Source organism: Aphis gossypii, chromosome 3 (genome assembly GCF_020184175.1).
Source record: "Aphis gossypii isolate Hap1 chromosome 3, ASM2018417v2, whole genome shotgun sequence".
NCBI classification, from domain to species: Eukaryota; Metazoa; Arthropoda; class Insecta; order Hemiptera; family Aphididae; genus Aphis; species Aphis gossypii.
In genome coordinates, this window is record NC_065532.1 from 46,375,254 (window position 1) to 46,397,145 (window position 21,892).

Sequence of the window (21,892 nt, forward strand, 5' to 3'; positions counted from 1 at the left end):
CATCGATTTATTATTATTTTTGTCTCTTTAAATCAAATGTATCACGCTCAGTTTCATTCATCACCCACTGCATGTCCAAACCATATCCATTTTTATCAACACATACTTTTATCATCTACGTTCATAGTATTCTACGGTTTATGCTTCTACCATTGTTGATTTTTAGCTGTCATAGTTATAAGAACTAGTAAGAACTAGAAATAGTTATATGACTATTTCTTAACCGGTGTTCCGTGGACTTGGAATAACAGTAGTTCCGTCAAAGTTTAAAATGTTTCAATTATTTTTAAAATTGTTTAAAATTACATTTACCTATTAGTTTTATTATTTTTTAGTGACTAATATACGTTTGCAAAATTTGTTATACTATATTTACGCTGTTTAATGTATTAAAATAATGTCTATAAATTCTATTTTATTTAATGGCTGTGTTCCGCTAAAACCTTTAAAATGTTCAGTCTTCCGTAAAAGGTTAAGAACTACGACTGGATTATTTTATCAATGCACAATTATTATTTGAAGTCAATGGCCATAATGATAATGCATACGTAATATACTTATAGCTATAGTAGCTGGTATTTAGTATTTACCACCCTACTGACTGTTTGTACTTACATCCACATCTATTTTTAATTAATAAATTAATAGCATATGATAACGTTCACATAGGCAGTTCATTAGAAAATTATTGCATTAGTCTGGAGGGTACTACATTTAACTCACTAATTACTAAATCAATATAATTAATTGTAATGGTATCGGGGAATTTTCCACTCCCTCCACATCATTTGGATCCGCCACTACTGACGGAATAATTTTCCAGTTAAATCCGAAATTTAAGGGAAATCGTTCGATTTATTTTTCGACCGTTCCAACACTAACAATATTATAATAGTTATTACTAAATTAGATGGAAAACTTATGATAAATTACTCAACTCAAATTATTGATGAAGTAATAAAAAAGGGTTTACGATCTAAATTGTTCTTCTCGTCTGACTACATCACTTATAGAAATGTACAGTATTGTGTGGCTCCTTAGTCCTTACATATTTATTTCTTAAAAGTATACCTAAAAAATGTACCTACTACGCGGACGCAATTGATAACACGTAACTAATATTCGATAGAACATACGATAATATAGCAGCATAACTTACAGTCTGTCTGTCAATGCTTAGACAACCGACAGTGGACGGATGGCATTCTGTTCGGTTAGCACATTTTTTGTTAACAATAACACTAGTTCCAGTCGAATCCATTATGTGTAATGTCTGGCAGTAATCTAGATCTGTGAACACATAAATTATTTCCACTGAAGTTTGAAATTATAACAGAATATACATACCTCGAGCACATGGTTTATCAATGGCGTATTGGTTGCACGTCAAATTGTCTGATACGTTTACGCAAGTGTAGCAAGTCAAATTTTCTGAAACAATTAAAGCAATCTATGAAGTAGGTAGGTATATGAGATCCTTAAATATGTACCAAATACATTTTTTCACATCAACTTTTTAATATCAATGTGTATCCTGTAAAATATTATTCGACATTCATCATTGTTGTTATCGTTTGTTTTTATTATTTTTTTTTATTTAGTAATTGTATACCTTTAAACAAACTACATCGGGTCGGAGAAGCTAGGTTGACGTATGATTTATAACTTGATACACATAATATGCGCGTTGTAAATTGCAATTCTATCTCATAGTATGTATTTGGCTATTATTCAAATTGGCCACACATGATATTTAAATTGGATTTGAAAAAAAATATGCGGTAGACGCATAGTATATATTTAAAATGTATTTTATTTTGTTATATGTAAATTTGATGGTATTATAAAAAAATATCACCTACAGCCCGTTTATTATCTCCCATCATAATTTAATTGTAAAAAATAAAACCCCTCACTAAAACATATTAATTAAGTTTGTGTGAAGGATGTTTACTTGTTTGTACATGAAGTATTAATATTCAAGCATAAATTGAGAATTAAAAAAAAAAAAATCTGACAGTGTATTTTTAATAAAACTTTTTAAGAAAACCTAACGATGTGATCCATCAAATATTAGCGTGAAAAAATTATACACCATAATAATTATAATAATAATTGAAAAGAAAATAATTAATAAAAATATTGGCATCAATGTGACGTTTTTTACCATTAACTTAGTTGTTAAATAGATTTAGACAGTCATTAAAGTTCTGAAAAAATATTGTTGGTGTTTATTTTTTATAACTGATGGCACTTAAATTGGCAAGTTCAACGTTTTCCATGTCCGTTGAAAAATAACGATTTGTGAATTTAAATTTGGACAGTATAATCAGAGGCGTCGTATGTTGGGAGGGTGATGAGAATGAGTGCAGGGTGTCTTTTGGCAATCCTATTTTTTCCTGTGGCCCGTGCTTATAGAATCCAAGAAATTTGCAGCCAGTTGGTAAATTAATGGGCCGAAGTTAAATCATATAAAATGATATATAATCATATTACATTAATTCCATATAAAAGTATGGACGAAATAATAAAATGTATTGCTAATAAGTAGTTATTAATACTATATTACTATTAAATAAAATAATATATTAAAATAAGAATTTAAAATAATATAATATTCCATAGTCGATGGTAAGAGTATTCTTTGAATAGACTAATTATAGCTGGCGATGCCCGGCGAGGCGGGCTTTTCCAATTTCCAGTGAACATCCTATTCTCATTAATTATTATAATACGAGTAATACAGTGAAAAAATAAATATGAGACGACGTAACGAGGTTCAGAAACAAGAAGTTAGTTAAATATATACTTGAAAAGGCTGTTGGAAAATTTATTAAAATAAAAAATAGAGGCTGTCCATCACTTATTTAAATTCAACTTTCTATTGCTTTTTTCCTAACATTCAACTTTGTTCAATTATTAGTCACTGTACTGTTTAATAATTAAGAAATTTTACCAATTGTACATACTCACATGATTCATGCTATTGAAATTGTTTATTTTAGAATTTGTTTCAAATTAGACTTCATATTATAAAACTATTATAATATTGAAAAGATTTTACCTTAACCATTAAATTATTTTTGAGTCGAAAAAAAAAATAAAATCGTTAAAGTGATTGTATACGAGTATTTTTATAAATTGTTTTACAAACATTGTGTATTCCGTGTTCCATCTTAAGATTTTTAGTCGCGAGAGAATTGGTTTGACAACCATATGTTTTGACTTATGTTTTCGGGGAAAAAAAGCTTTTAGAATAGTAAGACTTTTTCAAAAGTTTCGTGTAACATATCTGTCGATTGAAATTTAAAAGAAGTTCCACGGTAAAAAATGCCTATTTTTTTTTCGAAAATAAATAATTTAAATTTATGATTAAATTACAATAATATTTGCGCATTCGTTATTTTATCATATTTGGTTCTCCCCGAGTAATGCAATAAGCTTATAACATTAGGGAGACTTAAAATCTTTATAAGTGTGTTTTTGTACATTTAAATATTTTTAACTTTATGCCGTATAAAAATAATAATATAATATAATATAATTTTGTGTTGTTAGTTTGTATAACGTCCAAAAATGCGTATTATTTTAGGTAGGTAGTAGTAGACACACAATAAACCTCACAAAATGAATTAAAGTTAAGTTACATTTAAAACAAATAATGCACTACTTTAATGCCTCTAATCAAATGAATGTATTGAATGTGTTTCTGTATGTAAAATCATGTGCGTAGGTACATAATCATTACTTATTTGTTTACTATACATAAAATTAAGTGAAATATTTAAGTTTCTTTGATTTAACTGATCTTTATGGCTTTTCATCGTGTTAAAACATTAAAAACGGCTAAGAAAAATAAACTGTTTAATATGAACAATAAAATCACACATAAATTACTGGTATAGTAATATAGTATGTTTATTGTTTATACAAATATTATATGTATAGAATTATTAAAGTGGATTAAATAATAAAATGATGTCAAAAATATTTGAGGTTACGTATTCGTTAAAAATATATTGATTTAAAATTGTCATTACACGGTGTGCATTGTGTATCGTATTTTCCTCGGATTAAGTGTGAGCGTGTGACAGATTTTGGAGAATGCTTATTTGAATGTTTGATTAGGGTTTGTACTTTGTTGTTAAAAACCTGCCATTATACAACTGGACGTTTCAAAATGGATTTATATTGTTTACCAGTGAATTACCTTCTGTCATGTTTTGTGTGGAAACCTCGGACATTTTGGTATCGGGACTCAGCGATCTGGCCACGCAACCAGATAACAAGGCCCATCTAAATAGTGGTACCATCCACGGGCAACCATGAGGCATACCTCTGTATGACCCCAAACATTACCTAAAACAATCAAGAAAATTAATTTTAGATTTTTAACATAAATAAAATATTGATTTAGATTTTTGTTCATAAGTATATTTTTAACAATTTATCCATATTTTGGATTTTTTTTTTTTGTTCAGATAAAGTGTCCCGAAAGTTTTATAATGTATAGCATAGGTACTTATCATATAGTAATAAATTATTATAGTGCCTATAGGGCATATCAGTTATTTGAGCGATCATAATATATTATTACGGATTGGATATTGGTAAAAGATAGTAGTTGAATAAATTACAAACAATTTCGGATAAAATGAGTTATGCATTTTTTACCATATGTGTTAAAAAATCTTATTTTAAATTAAATGGTCCGATTTAATACTAAAATACACGATCTATGTTAAATATGTGATATAAGGCTTTATTTTTTTTTATTTAGGTACTACAGTATTGCAGTAATAATAACATTCGAGGCACGATGTAATAGCCGAATATAATATCAATTAATATTTTATTTAAATTAAAATAATAATTTAAAAAAAAAAAGTCAACTTGAAAATAACTTTATTTATTTCGCGTAGATAGACAATCGTATTTGATAATTCAATAATTCAATAATAATGTAATATAACTTATAAAAATATATGACGTATGTCGTTAATAAATAAAATGTGTTATCTTATGAGTTATAGGTATTTATGAATACTCAATTCATACGTTTATTTATGTCTTTCAAATTGTTCAATAATCAATATGTTAGACATGGTACATAATGTGTTCACACAATGTTTGAAATTATTCATGCGATAGTGTTTAAAATCAATATCATTTAATTAATTATACCATTTATTAGAATATCGTTGTTGTACTTGAGTTAATTCACTTATTTTAAGACATATCGTTTTTCATACATCGAATATAATATTATACTATTCAGGCATTCATTTTAAAACTATAATTTACAATTCTACACGCAGATAAAAATTTACCTTTTTTTATGTCAAATTTGATCTATATAATATGTTTTTATATATATATTAGTAAAAATATTTAAAAATATGCTTATAATCAAAAATTGTAATGGCTCTTTAAAAATAAAATGAAAACTAATGAAAATCTCATTTAATTTACCGTAAAAAATATTTGTTTTTTGTCTGCTGGCCAGATAATATTCATTTACAGGTCACCATTAGGTGACCGATGATCCATGGTAATATTTGAAATATAACAATACATTAAAATTTAAAATATATAAATATACATAATAAATATTTTTATTTGAACACTAAATAAAACAAGGACATGACAAGGAAGTCTTAGACGTATGCTGTTTTTTTTTTATACGAGTGGGAATCACGTTGCAACTGGATTAGTCATTTTTTTCTTTTTATGTTTTTCATACTTATCTAACATTACATATTAACTTATCTTGCAAGTAGTCAATAATACGTATGTACTAAGCCAACCTTGATGTAGGTATTTAATGGTATTATTCTAGTTTTAATTACCTTAGTAAATATGAAGGAGCTTTGTTAAGTTTTTTTTTTTTACAAAATTAAAAAATATTGTTTATCGTATAACGATATAATAATTAATATCCACGCAATAAGATATTGTAGACAGCCATGAAATTTTTTTTCAGTAGTTGTTTATAAAGTTGTATACAATATATGCACATTTTAATGGATTGAATGTTGAAAAGGGTGTCCAATTATTTGTTATGTACATTATATGTTTGCATAACAAAGTCATACTTTTCACTTTTTAATAATTTTTTTTTACTGTATATTTTTATCGAATGTTGTTGTAGTAAGCATATTCTTATTATAGGATGATTTTATATGTAATTCAAAACATGTAATGAAGAAGCTATTGATTTATAATGTGTACTTTTTTTTTTTTTAATAAAGTATTGTTTGTGGTTACTAAAAAAGTTAAAAAAGTTGCACACTCTGGCAAAATCTCTTTAGACATAAAATTAAACACAAAAATAATATCTACTTTAAAAATTAATATTTTTAAGGCAAAAATCAGTTTAATTTGAAAAGTTCTAAAACGTAAAATTACTTATGAGCAAGTCAAGGTGTGTCTTGACTATTTTAAATATTTGGACAGCTGAGAATTTATTTCAAATGTAATGATTTTTCATCGCTTTTAGTGGTTACAAAGACACTTGACCTATATGTGCTAGCTTTTTGGTAAAAGCTATAATGCTTGTTCAAAAAAAAAATAAAAAATGTATTTACTTTGTCCTTTATCGAATTGAACTCTATAGCTGAATAAAAAGTGATTTTTTGAATATGTCAGTAGGCTTTCACTTTAAAAAAATCCAGTGAAAATATTGTAAAAGTTACAAGAAATTCATTTTAAATAAAATTAATTTTATTGTTATACTTATAACGCAGACAAAAGTTCATATATATATATTTTTTTTTTTTATTAAAACACTCATATTGAAATATAAATCATGTTATAAACTTGGCTTTGCTTAGATTTTTATTGCTTTCCAAATGGAATTTATGATGATTTATTAAGGATATGAAATTAAAAAAAAAAAAAAACGATAGTAATAATAATAATAATAATAATAATAATAATAATACTCATCATTTTCTTATAACGCAGCGAAGAGACACTAATGAAAAATGGCCAGTATCTGCGAATACAGCTTTTTTTGTAGTTTTAAAATCTCGATATTTTTTAGCAGTAAAAAACAATTTTCTGACTCGTCAATTATATTTGCAATTTGTTTCCCGTTATTGTAATTAAACATTTCCCATCGAAGGGCGGCTACGGCGACGAAAGTCTTGGACTTAAAGTGTTGTGTGTGAAGATTAACTATCGTCGTTGTCACACCACCGCCGAAAAGTTTTCAACAGAATAACCTCCGCGTATATAATGGGTCGTCGAGGAAAACTAACTTCTCAATAATTTAAAGGTATAATGCGTGAAGTAAGAGTGAATGGAAGGATTTTGGCGACAGTTTGCCAACAGTTACACGTCGTTATTAGTTATTACCTTAGACTTTGCTGGAGGGTAACTTTTGACCACGCGAGAGAGTACATCGCGGGTTTTTGTATACAACTTGTGCGTATACACATATATACGCGCTAGCATATAATATAACGTATAAATATATATATATGATGTGTGCACACACGAGAGCATATTATACTTGAGGGTCGGTGTGCCATTGCCGTTTAAAAAGCTCGGCTTATTGTTGTAAATGTCTACAGAACAATATATAAAGCTGTTATCTCAGCGTGTACAGTATAATATCGCGTATTGTAAGAGAGCATTGTATCCGATTATAATATTAATAATACCTACTGCAGCAGTACCCGTGATTCTGCGCTGCTTACACGGGCACACGCCCGGTCGGGGGGGGGGGATAATGAAAACACATGATGGTCGCTTTTCTTTTGTCGTTTATTACGCGATGATGGCCATAACGTTTTAATCTGCACCCCCATCCCCCATTCCCCGCCCCGTCGCGCTATCCGACGTCTCTCAGGTCGCGCGTCCTTAAACGTTTCAAACTTTGTGTATTAATCGGGTCATCTGTTGTCGGTGAATTATTTATTGCTCCGGAAAAGCCACCTTCCGTTTTATCGTTTTATTATGTAAATCTTTATATACCACTAACCTCAACCCAATTATATAGGTAAACCCGTACCAGATATAGGTATATTATAGGTAGGTATACGCCGTGCATAAAATTATTATTGTCGTGTATAGAGGTGTAAAATCTAATCTCGAGCCTTTGTCTAGTGCAAAATTTGCTATATACTTAATATTTATTATGTATTATTCATGAGCGCGTTAATAACATTTTATCAGACGACAATAATTGTGTAATACACAGTGACGATGACGTGTGCATGACAAATATCTGCAATGACGGTTATTGACTAGTTTTAAAGTGCGTATGCCAACAAAGCGTATATTATATAATATACACTACACTGATAGTTTCCAAAATCCAAGTGTTCGCTACCAAATTATTTTAAAATAAATTGTTTTTTTCAATAATTCCTATATTAAAAGTGATTTATTTATAACAGACATTTTACTATAGGAATTTCAATGATTTTTAAAACCAACTATCCTGATTTTTATTTAAATCATGTACCACGCTAATTATGCAAGTAGATTATAGGTATATATTATGATGTGTATATTTTGGTATGTCATATCTACTTTTAAACTAAAAGTGTAAAAATAAATATTGTTTTATATAATAAACAATATACTACGATAATAATATATTTTGTAGTACAATACTATGGTCTAAAACAATTCGATTTCTAGTATAGTTAGTTTCTGTTGAACTTTTATTGCAGTCAGATAAATATTTTATACACAAGCAAACATTATACGTATATATACATTTAAAAGCATGTTAGTAACATTATCTGTTTATATCCATCACACAGTTTTATAGCTTAACCACTCTATTCGTTTTATAGCTAAGTTGTTCAGTTTAAGTAAATATAGACTATTTCAAAACTAAAATTACCAAGGAAATATTTATTTAGTGTGCTATACGTACGATTTTCAAATGATGTTTGGACAACCTAACGTATTAAAAAAATAGTCACTGTTAATTATTTATTGTTACCTTCAACTGGTTATAGCTATTAAAAAAATTTAAATAACCTTTATAATAAATATATAGAGCACTTGATTAACACGTCTTTTGAAAATGTGGTAATCGGTTATGATGTTATATTTACTTCATTTAAAATTAAGGTATTTTGCCAACGGTATATGAAATAAAAAAATCCGATGAAGCGAGGTTTGTTTATAATACTGTACAGACAAAGATAATAGGGATTTGCTGATATTTACACATGTGGCATACGTGATTTACTAATTTATTATTATGTATACAATATTATATTCTTGCGTAACACATTTATTTATATCTAGAAAGTTAAAATATGAAAAAAAGTCATGATTTTAAAGCTCATTTTAATCTTGGTTTTAATTTAAAATTTAAAAGAATATTCTTCAATCATGTAATAAACAAGGTCAATTTAGTTAAATCGACTATACATAAAATTCTTTAAAACATTCTAGCTAATTTCATAAAAATAATTTAATAATGTGTAATTTTTCAGAAACAATTTTTGTAGTACTTTTATGGATTAGACACATAGCTAATTTCTAGATTTATTATCCCAAAAACGTCAAAAATAATGGATAAAGAAACGTAAGAAAACACGATTATTATTAAGTACCTACTCCGACCTTCACTTATCTTTTTCAAATAAAATAATGTATTACCTACTTGTTTAAGAATACAAAGACACCTATCTCAGTTATAATCACTTAACTTTTGGATTTTTTTTTTTTAAAGTATGTTTAATTAATTATAATTTAGTATGGTACTTACCTAATAACGTATGCCTACCTACAATTGCCGATCATAAATATTTAATGTTTAAGTTTGTTTTCATGTAAAAATTTTCTTTAGTTCAATCAATAAAACTGAGTAGTAAGATAGTAAAATAACAAATATTTAATTTAAAATATTGTCATTTTTTTTAAAAAAAGTATACGTAATCCAAAATAAATAACACATTTATATTTATAAACATTTAGAATATTTTCTCGTTGGTAATTTAAATTACATATTAGATAAAATGCAAAAGTATCTACCAATGTTAGATTTTGAATGGACTATGAATGTTTTAATTTTACTATAATAATATGTATTTTTAATTTTTTTTATTCATCTTTTTTTTGTTCAACATTAATATTTTTAAAGTGAAAAGTGAATCTATTTGGTGTTTAGGGTGACCAGTACTATCAATAGTAAAAAAATTTTATTGGTTTAATAAAAAAAAAAAAAATTAAATACAATTTTTATAGAGTGTCACAAATCAAAAATACTTGCATCAATTGTAAATTATAATTATATACATCACTTGAGCTAATATTTTGACTAATGAAATACCTACTATTTATTTATGACTTCAAAGTTTATTGTAGTATTAATTATTTAAAAATGTAGATATCATAATAAATTATTGAATATAAGTCAGGAACTATTCAAAAATAAAAACAAAGAATAATAAATATGTAGTCAAATCGTAGGTATGCATTTAAAACTCAATTTGAATCGATTTTTGATAATATGGTAATTGTGTAATGTTCAATTATCAGTAATAATTTCGATTATGTACAAAATATAATATTCAGGATTTAGATTTATTAGATCAGTTAACTAGGCAATAGATGTTTGTAATACAACGTCATATTTTTTTATATTTGCGCGTATTAAAGTTTACAATTTTACATTATAGCTATCTATTTTGTTTTTATGTACCTACCTAAAAAATTATCACCTCATAGTTCAAGTATATTAGAAATACTTCAAAAAGTTGCATTACAAAAACTTTGTCAATTACTAAATATTAAAATATTTACTCTCATCTATTTAAGAGCCATTACGTTTCAAAAGAAACGAGCGAAAATCAACTGTTAGCGTAAAATAACATTTTGAAAACACTAATATCATCCATCAAATGTAGTATTCAACAAATTACTGCTATTTATTTTCGAGATTATATCATTTTGTGCTTAAAAGTTATGTTTTTGAAAGGTAAGAGGTAATATTTTTATTTTATTTATTACCGTAAATACAATAATTTGTATTTTACATTTCAATAGGTTTTATTGGATTATTTCCATGCTAAAAACTTTACAGAAAAACAAAGTTTTATGGTTTTTTTCAAATGAAATAAAATTTGATTGATGCTATTAATTTATAATTATAAAATATAAAAAACGAATAGTTCGATCAATCAAATATAATGTTCCATATTTTATGATTTTAAACCAAGTTTCATTCATATGTTAAAAAGTACTTGAAATGTTTAATTTATTTGAAAACAATGTCCAGTCATCAATTTCCAGTCAACGTTTTAGAAAGTTAAAATTTTACTTTTTCATTTATTACCTAGTGTTTGTATCATGTTACCGTATTTATATCGTTATTATGACACGACTGAATGACGTGTTTATTTTTTAAAGATTAATTTCTAAGCATATTAAATTAATTGCACGTTATAGAAAACTGTATAAAAAGGTAATGGCATTTAAAATAGTTTTCACATTATACGAATTTTATTACGTATTAGTTATTAGTGATTACTGATGACTCAATGTTGCAACTCTTACAATGTAGTATAGCCAGTATAAATATAATTATTTTATAATAGTTTTAAAGTTTTGTGCACTTCAAACGCATTTTTAAAAATAAACTTTATGAACAACGCATAAAATATATAATTTAGGTAGGTAGTTTATTTAGGTTTTTTTTTTCATTAGGTCTAAAATCTATTATAAAACTAAATTATAAATTTAAAACAAGATAGATAATATTATAGTAAAAACAAAATAATATAAATGATGAAAGTTTTTAACCTCAATACATGATTAGTAATTTAAATAAAGAAATAAAGAAAATTTAATAACATTGACTTAAACTATATATAAATAACTTCTTTAATAACTATATATGCTCTATTTGACTATACATTTTTACAGACCAAAGAAATCTTTTAAAATATAGACTTTACTTTTTAATAATATTCGAATATAAATAGTTATAGAACATTGTTAGTTACCTACTAAAAATCTTAGGTAAATATTATTTTATAAACAGAAAAAAATATTTGTCTTTTCAATTCAATAATACTAGTATTGTATATTTTAGTTTTTATAAATAAGTATAATATTTGATATAATTCATTGATACTTATTACTTACTAGTTGTATCACATACTTGAGATAAGTTAAGTGTATACAAATATATAAATTATTTAAAATTCTTTATGTGTAATATATAATCTAATTATAAATATATTTAAAAGTTTAAGATATAATATAAGTTGATTAATTTTATACTATCAAACCGCCATAAAATACTATTAATTATTTCTTGTAGATTTAGACTAATTTAAAAGAAAATACATAATAATATTGGCCAATGATAGTGTTTAAATATTTTTTTAAAATTGAAAATATTCACTATAATATCTTATTAAACAGCGTGTATAAAAAGTTCAATTTTTTAAATTAAAAAAGAAAAAATTGTTTGCTTACTATTTTATATTTCATGATAATTAATAAAAATATTAAAATGTTAATACAACTGTTTCCTTGTGTAATCAAATTCGTCATAAAATAAGAGACTTAAAATAAATAAAACTAAAAACATAATTTATTATATAATCAATATCCCAGTAATGTACAAATCCGTATTAAGTATGTCCTATGTATAAAATTCTTTAGAAAAGGCCAAATGCATACAAATAAATCTTCTAGACGTCGTATAACAGTAAAGTTGTTTTCTTATCGAACGTATACTGATTGTACCTATTTAGGAGTTTTACCGTTAAGACTTAGATTCAATCATTCCACGGTAGGTATAGTGTAATTAATTATTATGATTCTAATCTTTTAAATATTTTATTACTGTACAATCTTCAGAAAAAAAATATATATTAGTGGTAAATAATAATATTGATTATAAATTAGTCATGACTATTCAAACATTTTATGCTCCTATATAATATTGTTATACAGTTATTGTTATTTATAATATTCAAGTTTATATGTAAAATTAAAAATGAGGGCATTTTTTGTATTTTTTTTCAATAAACCTACAAATGTTTTCCAATTTTAACAAGTTTAAATACATATATTGTACTTTTTTCCGAAATTACCGTTATATTTTTTATGCGTTTTGCAACAAATACAACGAGTAGGTGTATTTGTAGAAGCAATCTGCAAATTATAAAACTTTATATTAAATTAAAAAAAAAAAATAACAATAATAATTACAAATATTTTAAACTTTTCAAATCCTGCAAATGTATTTTTATTGTTACTCGCACACGATTTAAGTGTTGTTTCTCTATCGCTTTGGACTAATGGTGTATAGGGTTACTACGAAAATTCTACGCAGAGCACGTATAGTTTTTGTGGGCCTGATCAATATTTTGCGATGTCTCTTTAGTAATTGTTGAAATAATAACGATTTCATAACACGGATAATAATAATATGTAATAATAATATTATTATATTAAACGCGCTGTATGATGTGTACGCGTTGTACGTACCATTATGTACCTAAATATAATAATATATGCATAGAAATATTATGCACACACGATTTATCAACACACACACACACACACACACACACACACACACACACACACACACACACATTATTGTATGTTATATTTTAACGGCAGAGGTAACTTCACGTATTATCCGTATCACCTATACATATATATAGGTAATATCCGTTGAAAAGACATTGTGCGCTATTATGTTTTAATGTAGGTACAATATAAAATAATATATAATATTATATAGTTACATCTGCGACGCTGTGCCTTATGTCGGCAATACGCGTCATTGCAGCAGTCATAATATCTATATCCGGCGTTTATTAAACCGGGTGTGCATAGAGTAGAACATTCGGATAGACGATCGGTGGCGGTCAAAAGGGAAAGGGATTCACCGGTGTTTTCCATTTAAACTCGATTCGTACTTCTATCAGGCAGCAGTTTGACCTCGTGTTCTCGTACTATATATACGCATCGGAAAAGTGTCATGTGGATATGTATATATATATATACGAAACGAGCGGAGATTGAAATCACAAACTGCCATCATTCCGGTCTATCGATAATAATCTGCGTATTGTGAATTGTGATCGCCGCACAAAGTTTCCCGGCTGCAGCTGTCCGTTCAAAGCTCGACCGAACACGTTTTTATTCGCCCGCCCTCCATTTGCACCGCACGTCTGTACAACACTATTTACTATAACTGTTATTTTGTTTTTCAAACCGTTTTATATTTATTTATCTACTATTGTTTCACTAAAATAAAAAAATTCTTACAAAACACGTAGTATACTGCTGCTGAGCGAGCGTACTTCTATATAATATCGCGTGAGTGTATATTTATTAGTGTACCTATATTTTTATTCAGACAACGGAGAACAACTAAAATGAGTTGTAATAAAGTGTAAGAAGTGTAGAGTTTCTCGCAAAAAGGCGTGAAAATAAATATATTTAACATTAGTGTTTTGCATTTTTTTTTTTAAATTAAATTCCAAAAAAAAAAACTCTCCCAGCGCTTCAAAAATATAAACCATTCCCTTCGGAGATATTCAAGTGTCTTCGGTCACGATTCGCAGTGAATATTTGATACCATTTTTATGTTAGGAGACCGGTGTTGTACAATAATGAAGTTCTCAAATTGAATGACATATTTTTTTTTTACTTTTTTGCTCTTAAAAGTTTCCTACCTTTTTATAATTGTATAATAGATGAAAAAAATCTAACGGGGTAAGATAAACTAACAATGAGTTAGTTGCATTATGATAGGGGAAACAGTATTCACTGGTTCATGTGGGTGTAGTGAATTACCTAGTAAAATAGAATATATTAATTCATTTTTAGAACTTTTATCATTTACATTTTAATGTTATAAGTATAATAGCGAATTTCAATAAAAAATTCGAACAACACGTAGAGGAACCAATTTGTATATGTTTTGTTAACTTGAAAGATACCACCCTATTTTATACTTGTGCTTATTGTAGCACAAGATGTGATTGAGTAACATCTTCTAAATTGTATCTAAATTTTTGTCTTATAAAATAAAAAAATAAAAAATGATGAATATGTCATGTATCAAATTGTTTTGTGTTAAGGACTTCGGTAAAAAAATAATAGCGTCTCGCTCATGTAAAAATTGAGAAATGAGAAGTATAAATTAGTGTTGATATTGGTATCTAAAATACCTGCCATATTTGTGAATACCTACTTTATATTTTATTTTTTACGTTTTTGAAATAAAAATGTAGAACCATATTGCAAATTGCAATTAGTATATACCTAATAGATAAAAACAAATATTACGAAGTTGAAGTCTAGTTAATAATGAATGAGAAGGCAAAAATAAAAGAACGATTCAATACACGTATGAGTTGATAAATAATGTGTAACTTATAAATAATGTTATAATAGATGTTGGGAAGTATTGAAATCGGTTTTATATTAATAATAGTAAATATTTTTTCTTCCGCAGAGAATGGGAATATTGTTTGTAATGATATAATTTCATGTGATTTAAGTTTAAGATAAACAATTTTTGAGTTTTTTTTTTACAAAAACATTCAAAAGTATATATTATAAGTACATTATTATTTATAGTTGTTATTGATACATATTTTTTTTATTAAGATATTAATTTATAAAAATATAAATTGTATAATTATGATATTCCCATAATATTTCTTAGGTATTGTTAAGTCTTAACAATCTAATCATTAACTAATAGAAACTAACGGCACAATATACAATTGTATAGTTACACAATGTTAATGCGCTAAAATATTATTATATAAATACTCAATACTATAGTGCCGAAGTTATTCCATAAATTATGTCAAAATATGTCAAATATTTTTTTCAAACATCTGTTGTATGTGGTATTACCCTGTTATTTATGATTATATTTCACAACCGGCTTTATATATTGTATATATTGTGTGTGTTTTAGGCGGTTCAAAATAATTGAAATTCATATAATGAATTTTTATTTATCCATTCATAGAAATTGGGTAAAGAATATTATATAGTCCGTGATTTTTTCCATTATTTATAAACCTATTATGACAAGTATAATGAAATTCTTTACAAAAGATAACAGAATTTCATCGAGAATAATTATAAATTTGTTTTAGGTGATTTATGACCATAATCAAGATAAATTAATAAGTTTTAGATTGGTAACCTACTACGTACCTATTAATCATTAAATAAATATTTTTAAGATATAGAGTTTTTTGTTTTTATCAAAATTTTATCTAGGAACTGGTAGGTACTTAAAAATCGATAAAAAAAATCAGAATCAAGTAATCTTTGATTTTTCTTTAATGAAATGTCCTGGAATTTCACTTAATTAAGTTAAATGTACTTCCAAGATAAAACAAAACAAAATACCTTCGAATAAAATTTATAATGGTTAACCTAGAAAAAATTCAAGTTAAAATTAGATATTTTTCGTCTTCTTCTAAAATTTAAAATTCAAATTAAACCACAGAACTTAACTACTTCTTGCATAAAGTTGTGATAAGTCTTGCCTGGTCATACACCGCAGTATTAACGAATAGCCCAATTAAACTTTTTAAAATTTATCTTAACTTTACTAATTTATTACTGGTGTCCTGTAATTTATTTTAATTAACATAATATTACATACCTACGATTCATATATTATGTTTGTTAACGATTTATACAAACTTTACTACTATTTTCAAATGTTTTTATTCCAAATTAATGTTCAATTCTGGACTTTTAATGTAAAATGTGCGCTTCCTTTTTATTTCTGTTGTTTCTCCTCGTTGGGACTAAAACGCAACTGGTATAGTAATTAACGAATAAATAATTAAATTATGTATTATTAATGAGTAATGGGTAACTTTTTTCACGCCTCTTACGTCTCTAAAAATTATCATTTTCATAATTATTTATTATGCTACATTATTATAAGTTTGTAAAAATTGTTTTGTTTTATAACATAATTTTATTATTTTTACTTTTTAATAGGTCTACAATTATTGTGTAGGAGTTTGAAATTTACCATAATATTAAAAGACATTTAAGTATATAACTATACGGATAACACTATAACATAAAAACAATTTATGTTTACTATGTTATTAAGCTTCAATTTTCCAGAAGGCATTTTACTGGTGTACTTTATTGCAGTATTTATTACGTGTCATGTGGTGGAGAGGAAGTGGTTTAGGGATCATGATAACCCTTTACTTATTGAAACACTTGTCTTACTTGGCAGTTTGCACAATGATGATGACTATCTATTTTACGATCTAAAAATAATTATTGCATAGTATTAAGTTAAATATGAATGCAGATTTAAATACTTGACTGACTATAGACAATTTAAATCAATAATATTCTGTATTTAGACAACAATAATCGAGAAATCCTACCCAACGTCAGTCTCCATTTATTACCCATGATTCATATATGAATATTAGTCATTTACTGTAAATAACTGGTGTGACAATAAAATTAGAAAATAAATATTTAAGAATATTACATAAGATTATACAGTAAGTATAGTATGGTGTACAATAGAACTTTAATATATTATATATCATTATGTATACGTACAATATTATAATATTACAGTTTCAAATTAAAAATAGTAAACCTTCCTCTTATGGTTAATGCTATGAATATAATTTATACATTAAAGAAATAATTCATATATCCGTCGCAGTTTTCCTCACAGCAACAATTTTCTCTGTTAAAATAATCTAACCCTTAAAATGGTAATTTTACATTAAAATACAGTAAACATTACATACACGTTTTAACGTACCAGATTCTAAAATTATAACGTAAATTCTTTTATTTTTAATTAGAATAATAAATTTGTTACAAATACAATATATTTGCGAACGATTTTCAATGTTTTGTCTTATTTGTGCCGATTGTATTATAGTGCATAGATAAGTACCTACGTGCCTAATTCAAAGGCGGATTAGCCAGTTGGGACAGTGGAAATAGTCGACTGACCCTAGGTATTTTTACGGCCACCGGACGGAACAATGTATTTTTACAATTTTTACTGAAATAAAATAATAAAGACTATCAAACTAAATCTATTAAGGCGTATTAAAAGGCTAAAAGTAAATCTGATCTGAAACTCTTGCGTACCGACTTAACGATTATTTGTGGTTTTCCTCTATAAACATTTGTTTATAATTTTATATCAGTAAAAACGATACTGACATATAATTATCAGTATCGGTATCGACGGTATCGGTATCGGTAGTAAGTGACTAGGTGAAAACTAAAATGCATTTCGGTTAAGTGCCTAGTACGGCTGGCAATCGTGATTCGTGAATCGCGTTGTGATCGTCTCATATAAAAAGGTAAAATAAGTGCGCAATCTTGGTGCGTCGTTATTGGCTCGATATTACGCGTTTATAACTACCTATAATATATTTTGGCCCTTCAAAAAAATTTATGAGCCACTACCGGGCCATTCGGAGCCCATCCATAGTACGTAAGTACCATAAAAACATTGTAGTGAAAAAAATGCAGACCAAATGTGATCTGATATAATTGGTGTACCTACGAACATAACACATCTATATTCTCGAAGGTATAGGTCTTAAAAGTATACCCCACGGGTTTTACTCGGTTTTACATGAATAATTCTATGCCCGACTGCTTAAGACGACATATGTAATAACGTTGAATGTTTAAAAGATTTAGCGATTTACAAATGTAACTCATGATACATTGTCGTTAAAAAAAAATATATTATTAAACTTATATTTTTCTGTTAAAGTTAATATAATAATTTAATACAAACACGTTATTTGTATGTGTTTTATTGTTTTATTGTTTAATTATATTTTTTAACAGTTTACCAGTAGTTAATTGATATAAATCAGTGTATATCTTATATCCAAACAAATAAAATAAAACAATACAACTATTAATAAATTAAATGAGACTTCATGGTGAAAATACTTTTTTAAAAATAGTCGAGATACGAAAATATTGTCGCTAACTATAAAACTCAAGAAACGAACTTTTTTTTTTAATGTAAAGAAAGTAAATATAACAAAATCTAAGTTAGAAGGTGTAGTTGAAAAATTATTAGAAGTTATTTATTTATATTTTTGATGAATATCAAAACGCGGACAGATTTTTTGTAGGCTAGAGGAGTTTGATGTTTAGAGAGTTTAGTTATTGAAAAATTGTTGATAGTTTTTAGATATATATATATGTATAATATATGCTTATACAATTTAACAAAACAAAACGGGATAAGATGGCAGTTAGTATATATTAGTATAAACAAGTACTGTGTCTTCTTGTAACTATGGTGCAATATGATATTAAACTTCATAATAATTCATAATTGAAAGGAAAAAAAAATTCTTAACACAATATGTTAAAAAATTATATTTTAATATATTGTTTAACAATACCTACTTAAAAATAATTCAATCTGTTTTAAATCAATCAATTGTAAGAGGTTTTATATTTAAATCGATGATTGCAGAAACGTCACGAGTCACATATTTTATGAAATTGAGATATTAGTAAAAACATATTCTAGTCGTGTTTCTATGCATTGAGTGCAAAAACGTCTTTAGTTGTATAATTAGGATATGGATATATTTTAATAAGTAGTTATTCTTAAATTATTATTTTTTTTTCAAAATTATTTATATTATACAGTTTTTATCAATAATTGTCCAAAAGTTTTAAATCAATTGACTCATGATGGTTTTGCAATTTTCGATTTATTTAGAGAAATAACTTATTGATAAAACGTAGTAATGACTCGATTTATGATGAATAGTTCATATTGAGTACTTCTAAACTTCGTCAAAAAATTTACAGAGTTACTCAAACAAGAACATAATGAAATAGAATAACTAAAAATAAAAAAACTGAAAAGCAGTCTTTGTCATGGTTCATCTTAAAAATCAATTTTATTATCACTTATAAGAAAAAATAATCTGATAAACAATAATAGTATAAATCATTTATATTCATGATTATATACGTTATTAAATCTTATTAAATAAATATTAAAACTGTTTAAGATAATAATATATTGGTAGGTTTTATCATAACGATTTATGGAATTATTTTTTGATCTTCTCAATACCTGGTAACTTTCTCTGAACATAAATAAAAACTACTGGCAATTGTTGAAAATGTTGGAAGAAAAACAGTGTGTCGACTAAACTCCTCTCATAGTCTTTTTTAAATACACTAATATTATATATCATCATTGCTAAACCTAATTATAATTTATAATATTATAGTATTATCTAATAAAGATTTAAAGTATTATGAAAATTATTTCAAAATCAAATAAAAAATAATTATATTATATAATTAATTAATATTATTTTTAAATTGTATTCATACCATTAAGTATTTAAAGTAAACATTTTAAAACATATTGTATTATCGATGAGTTATATTTTAATATTCACGATTATATTTTATAAAATTCAAATAAATATTTTTATTTAGAATTTTGAAATAGTCATATAAAAAATACACTAAGCTCCGATCAAAATGTTTTTTTTAAAAATGCGATGGCCGATAGCTTACAAGTTATGTTCCATTTTATTTTGTATGAAACACATTAATCCAAAATTTTATCTATTGAAATAATAATTGTAATATATTGATTACTCTACATATTATTATGTCTAGTGGTTGATATGATATCGGTTGAATCAATTTGGTTTAGTAAATAAATAAAATATCTTTAATTTAAAAATTGTACAATGTAACCAAAAATATAAAAAAATTATAATAATCAATAATACTAATATGATAGGTTAAGTTAGGTATTTTCTTGGAATATATTATGTATTATGCATGGTGCATATTATGTTATTATACAAAAGTGAATTTTAATCAAAATAATTAATATGATATGCAAATATATTAAGAATGGATAAAAAAAATGTAGAATTATACAATGTATAATATACATTTTTTAATTTTTTTAATTTTGAACTGAAATTGTATGTGACTAGTAATATTTTCTTTAGTTTTTAAAAATTTTAAGTTAAATTAATGTAAATTAAAAATACAAAACGTATTTGTTATTTTTATGATTGTATTCTCTATAATATTGAATTCATACTATTATTTAGTTATTATATTATCAAAATTTTATCCACGTTCAACCTAACTTAATATAAACATACAGAACTTAAAAGTTAGTGTTTTATACAAATACAATTACCATATTCGTGATTCTCCATAAATTATACGAAATTACTCGTATGTATGAAATAAATTTGTATTTTACTTAATTCTACGTTTCATGTTTACTTATATCATATTTCATATTAATTAGATATGTAAAATATTAATTAATGTATATTTTAGTGCAGTAAAATGTTAGTATAAATTAAAAAAAAACCTATAATTACACATTTTGAACAATGAGTGAACAAAAATTTTATATTCATATTAATATATTAAATCGATACCAAATCAAATTTATAAAATAAGTATATGCGTATTTATAGTATTTTCAAAGTTTGATATTTTATAGTAGGTACGTAGGTATATACTATATATTTTCAAGTTTATATTACTTTATAGTTTTTATTCAATGCTATCTAAACTAAAATACAAACATTTTTTTTATATTTTGTTTTATTTAAATATTTGTCAAATGAAAATAATAAACAGGGGCGGATCTAGAAATATGAAAAAGGGGGGGGGGAGTTAATTTGTATTATAGAAAGACAAAATATGCAATTTTTATACGTATAAGCATATTAATCATTAGGGCTCAGGTTAGGTTATAAGAAGCATATGCTTCTTTTTTATACATGAGATAGAAATCTAATTTTTATACATAAATTCGTTTCACGTCATTCTGATTCCAAATAAACCAATTTATTTTTGTTTTTTTTTGGGT

General features: G+C 25.6%; 1 protein-coding gene across 4 annotated transcripts in view; it reads right to left on the reverse strand.

The window, feature by feature from the left end:
- The window catches only part of LOC114122236 (ly6/PLAUR domain-containing protein 6B-like), a 65,660-nt gene that overhangs the window by 2,707 nt on the left and 41,061 nt on the right, over positions 1–21,892 (reverse strand). For 3 of the 4 annotated variants that reach the window (XM_027984835.2, XM_027984838.2, XM_027984839.2), the window contains exons 2-4: positions 4,211–4,359; positions 1,348–1,431; positions 1,160–1,290 (exon numbers count right to left, since the gene is read on the reverse strand). In XM_027984835.2, the coding sequence (XP_027840636.2) occupies positions 1,160–1,290; positions 1,348–1,431; positions 4,211–4,334 (339 nt within the window). In that variant the 5' untranslated portion in view covers positions 4,335–4,359. Of the gene's footprint in view, positions 1–1,159; positions 1,291–1,347; positions 1,432–4,210; positions 4,360–5,472; positions 5,614–21,892 lie in introns of those variants that run through there. The other variant, XM_050205047.1, reaches the window with a different exon arrangement.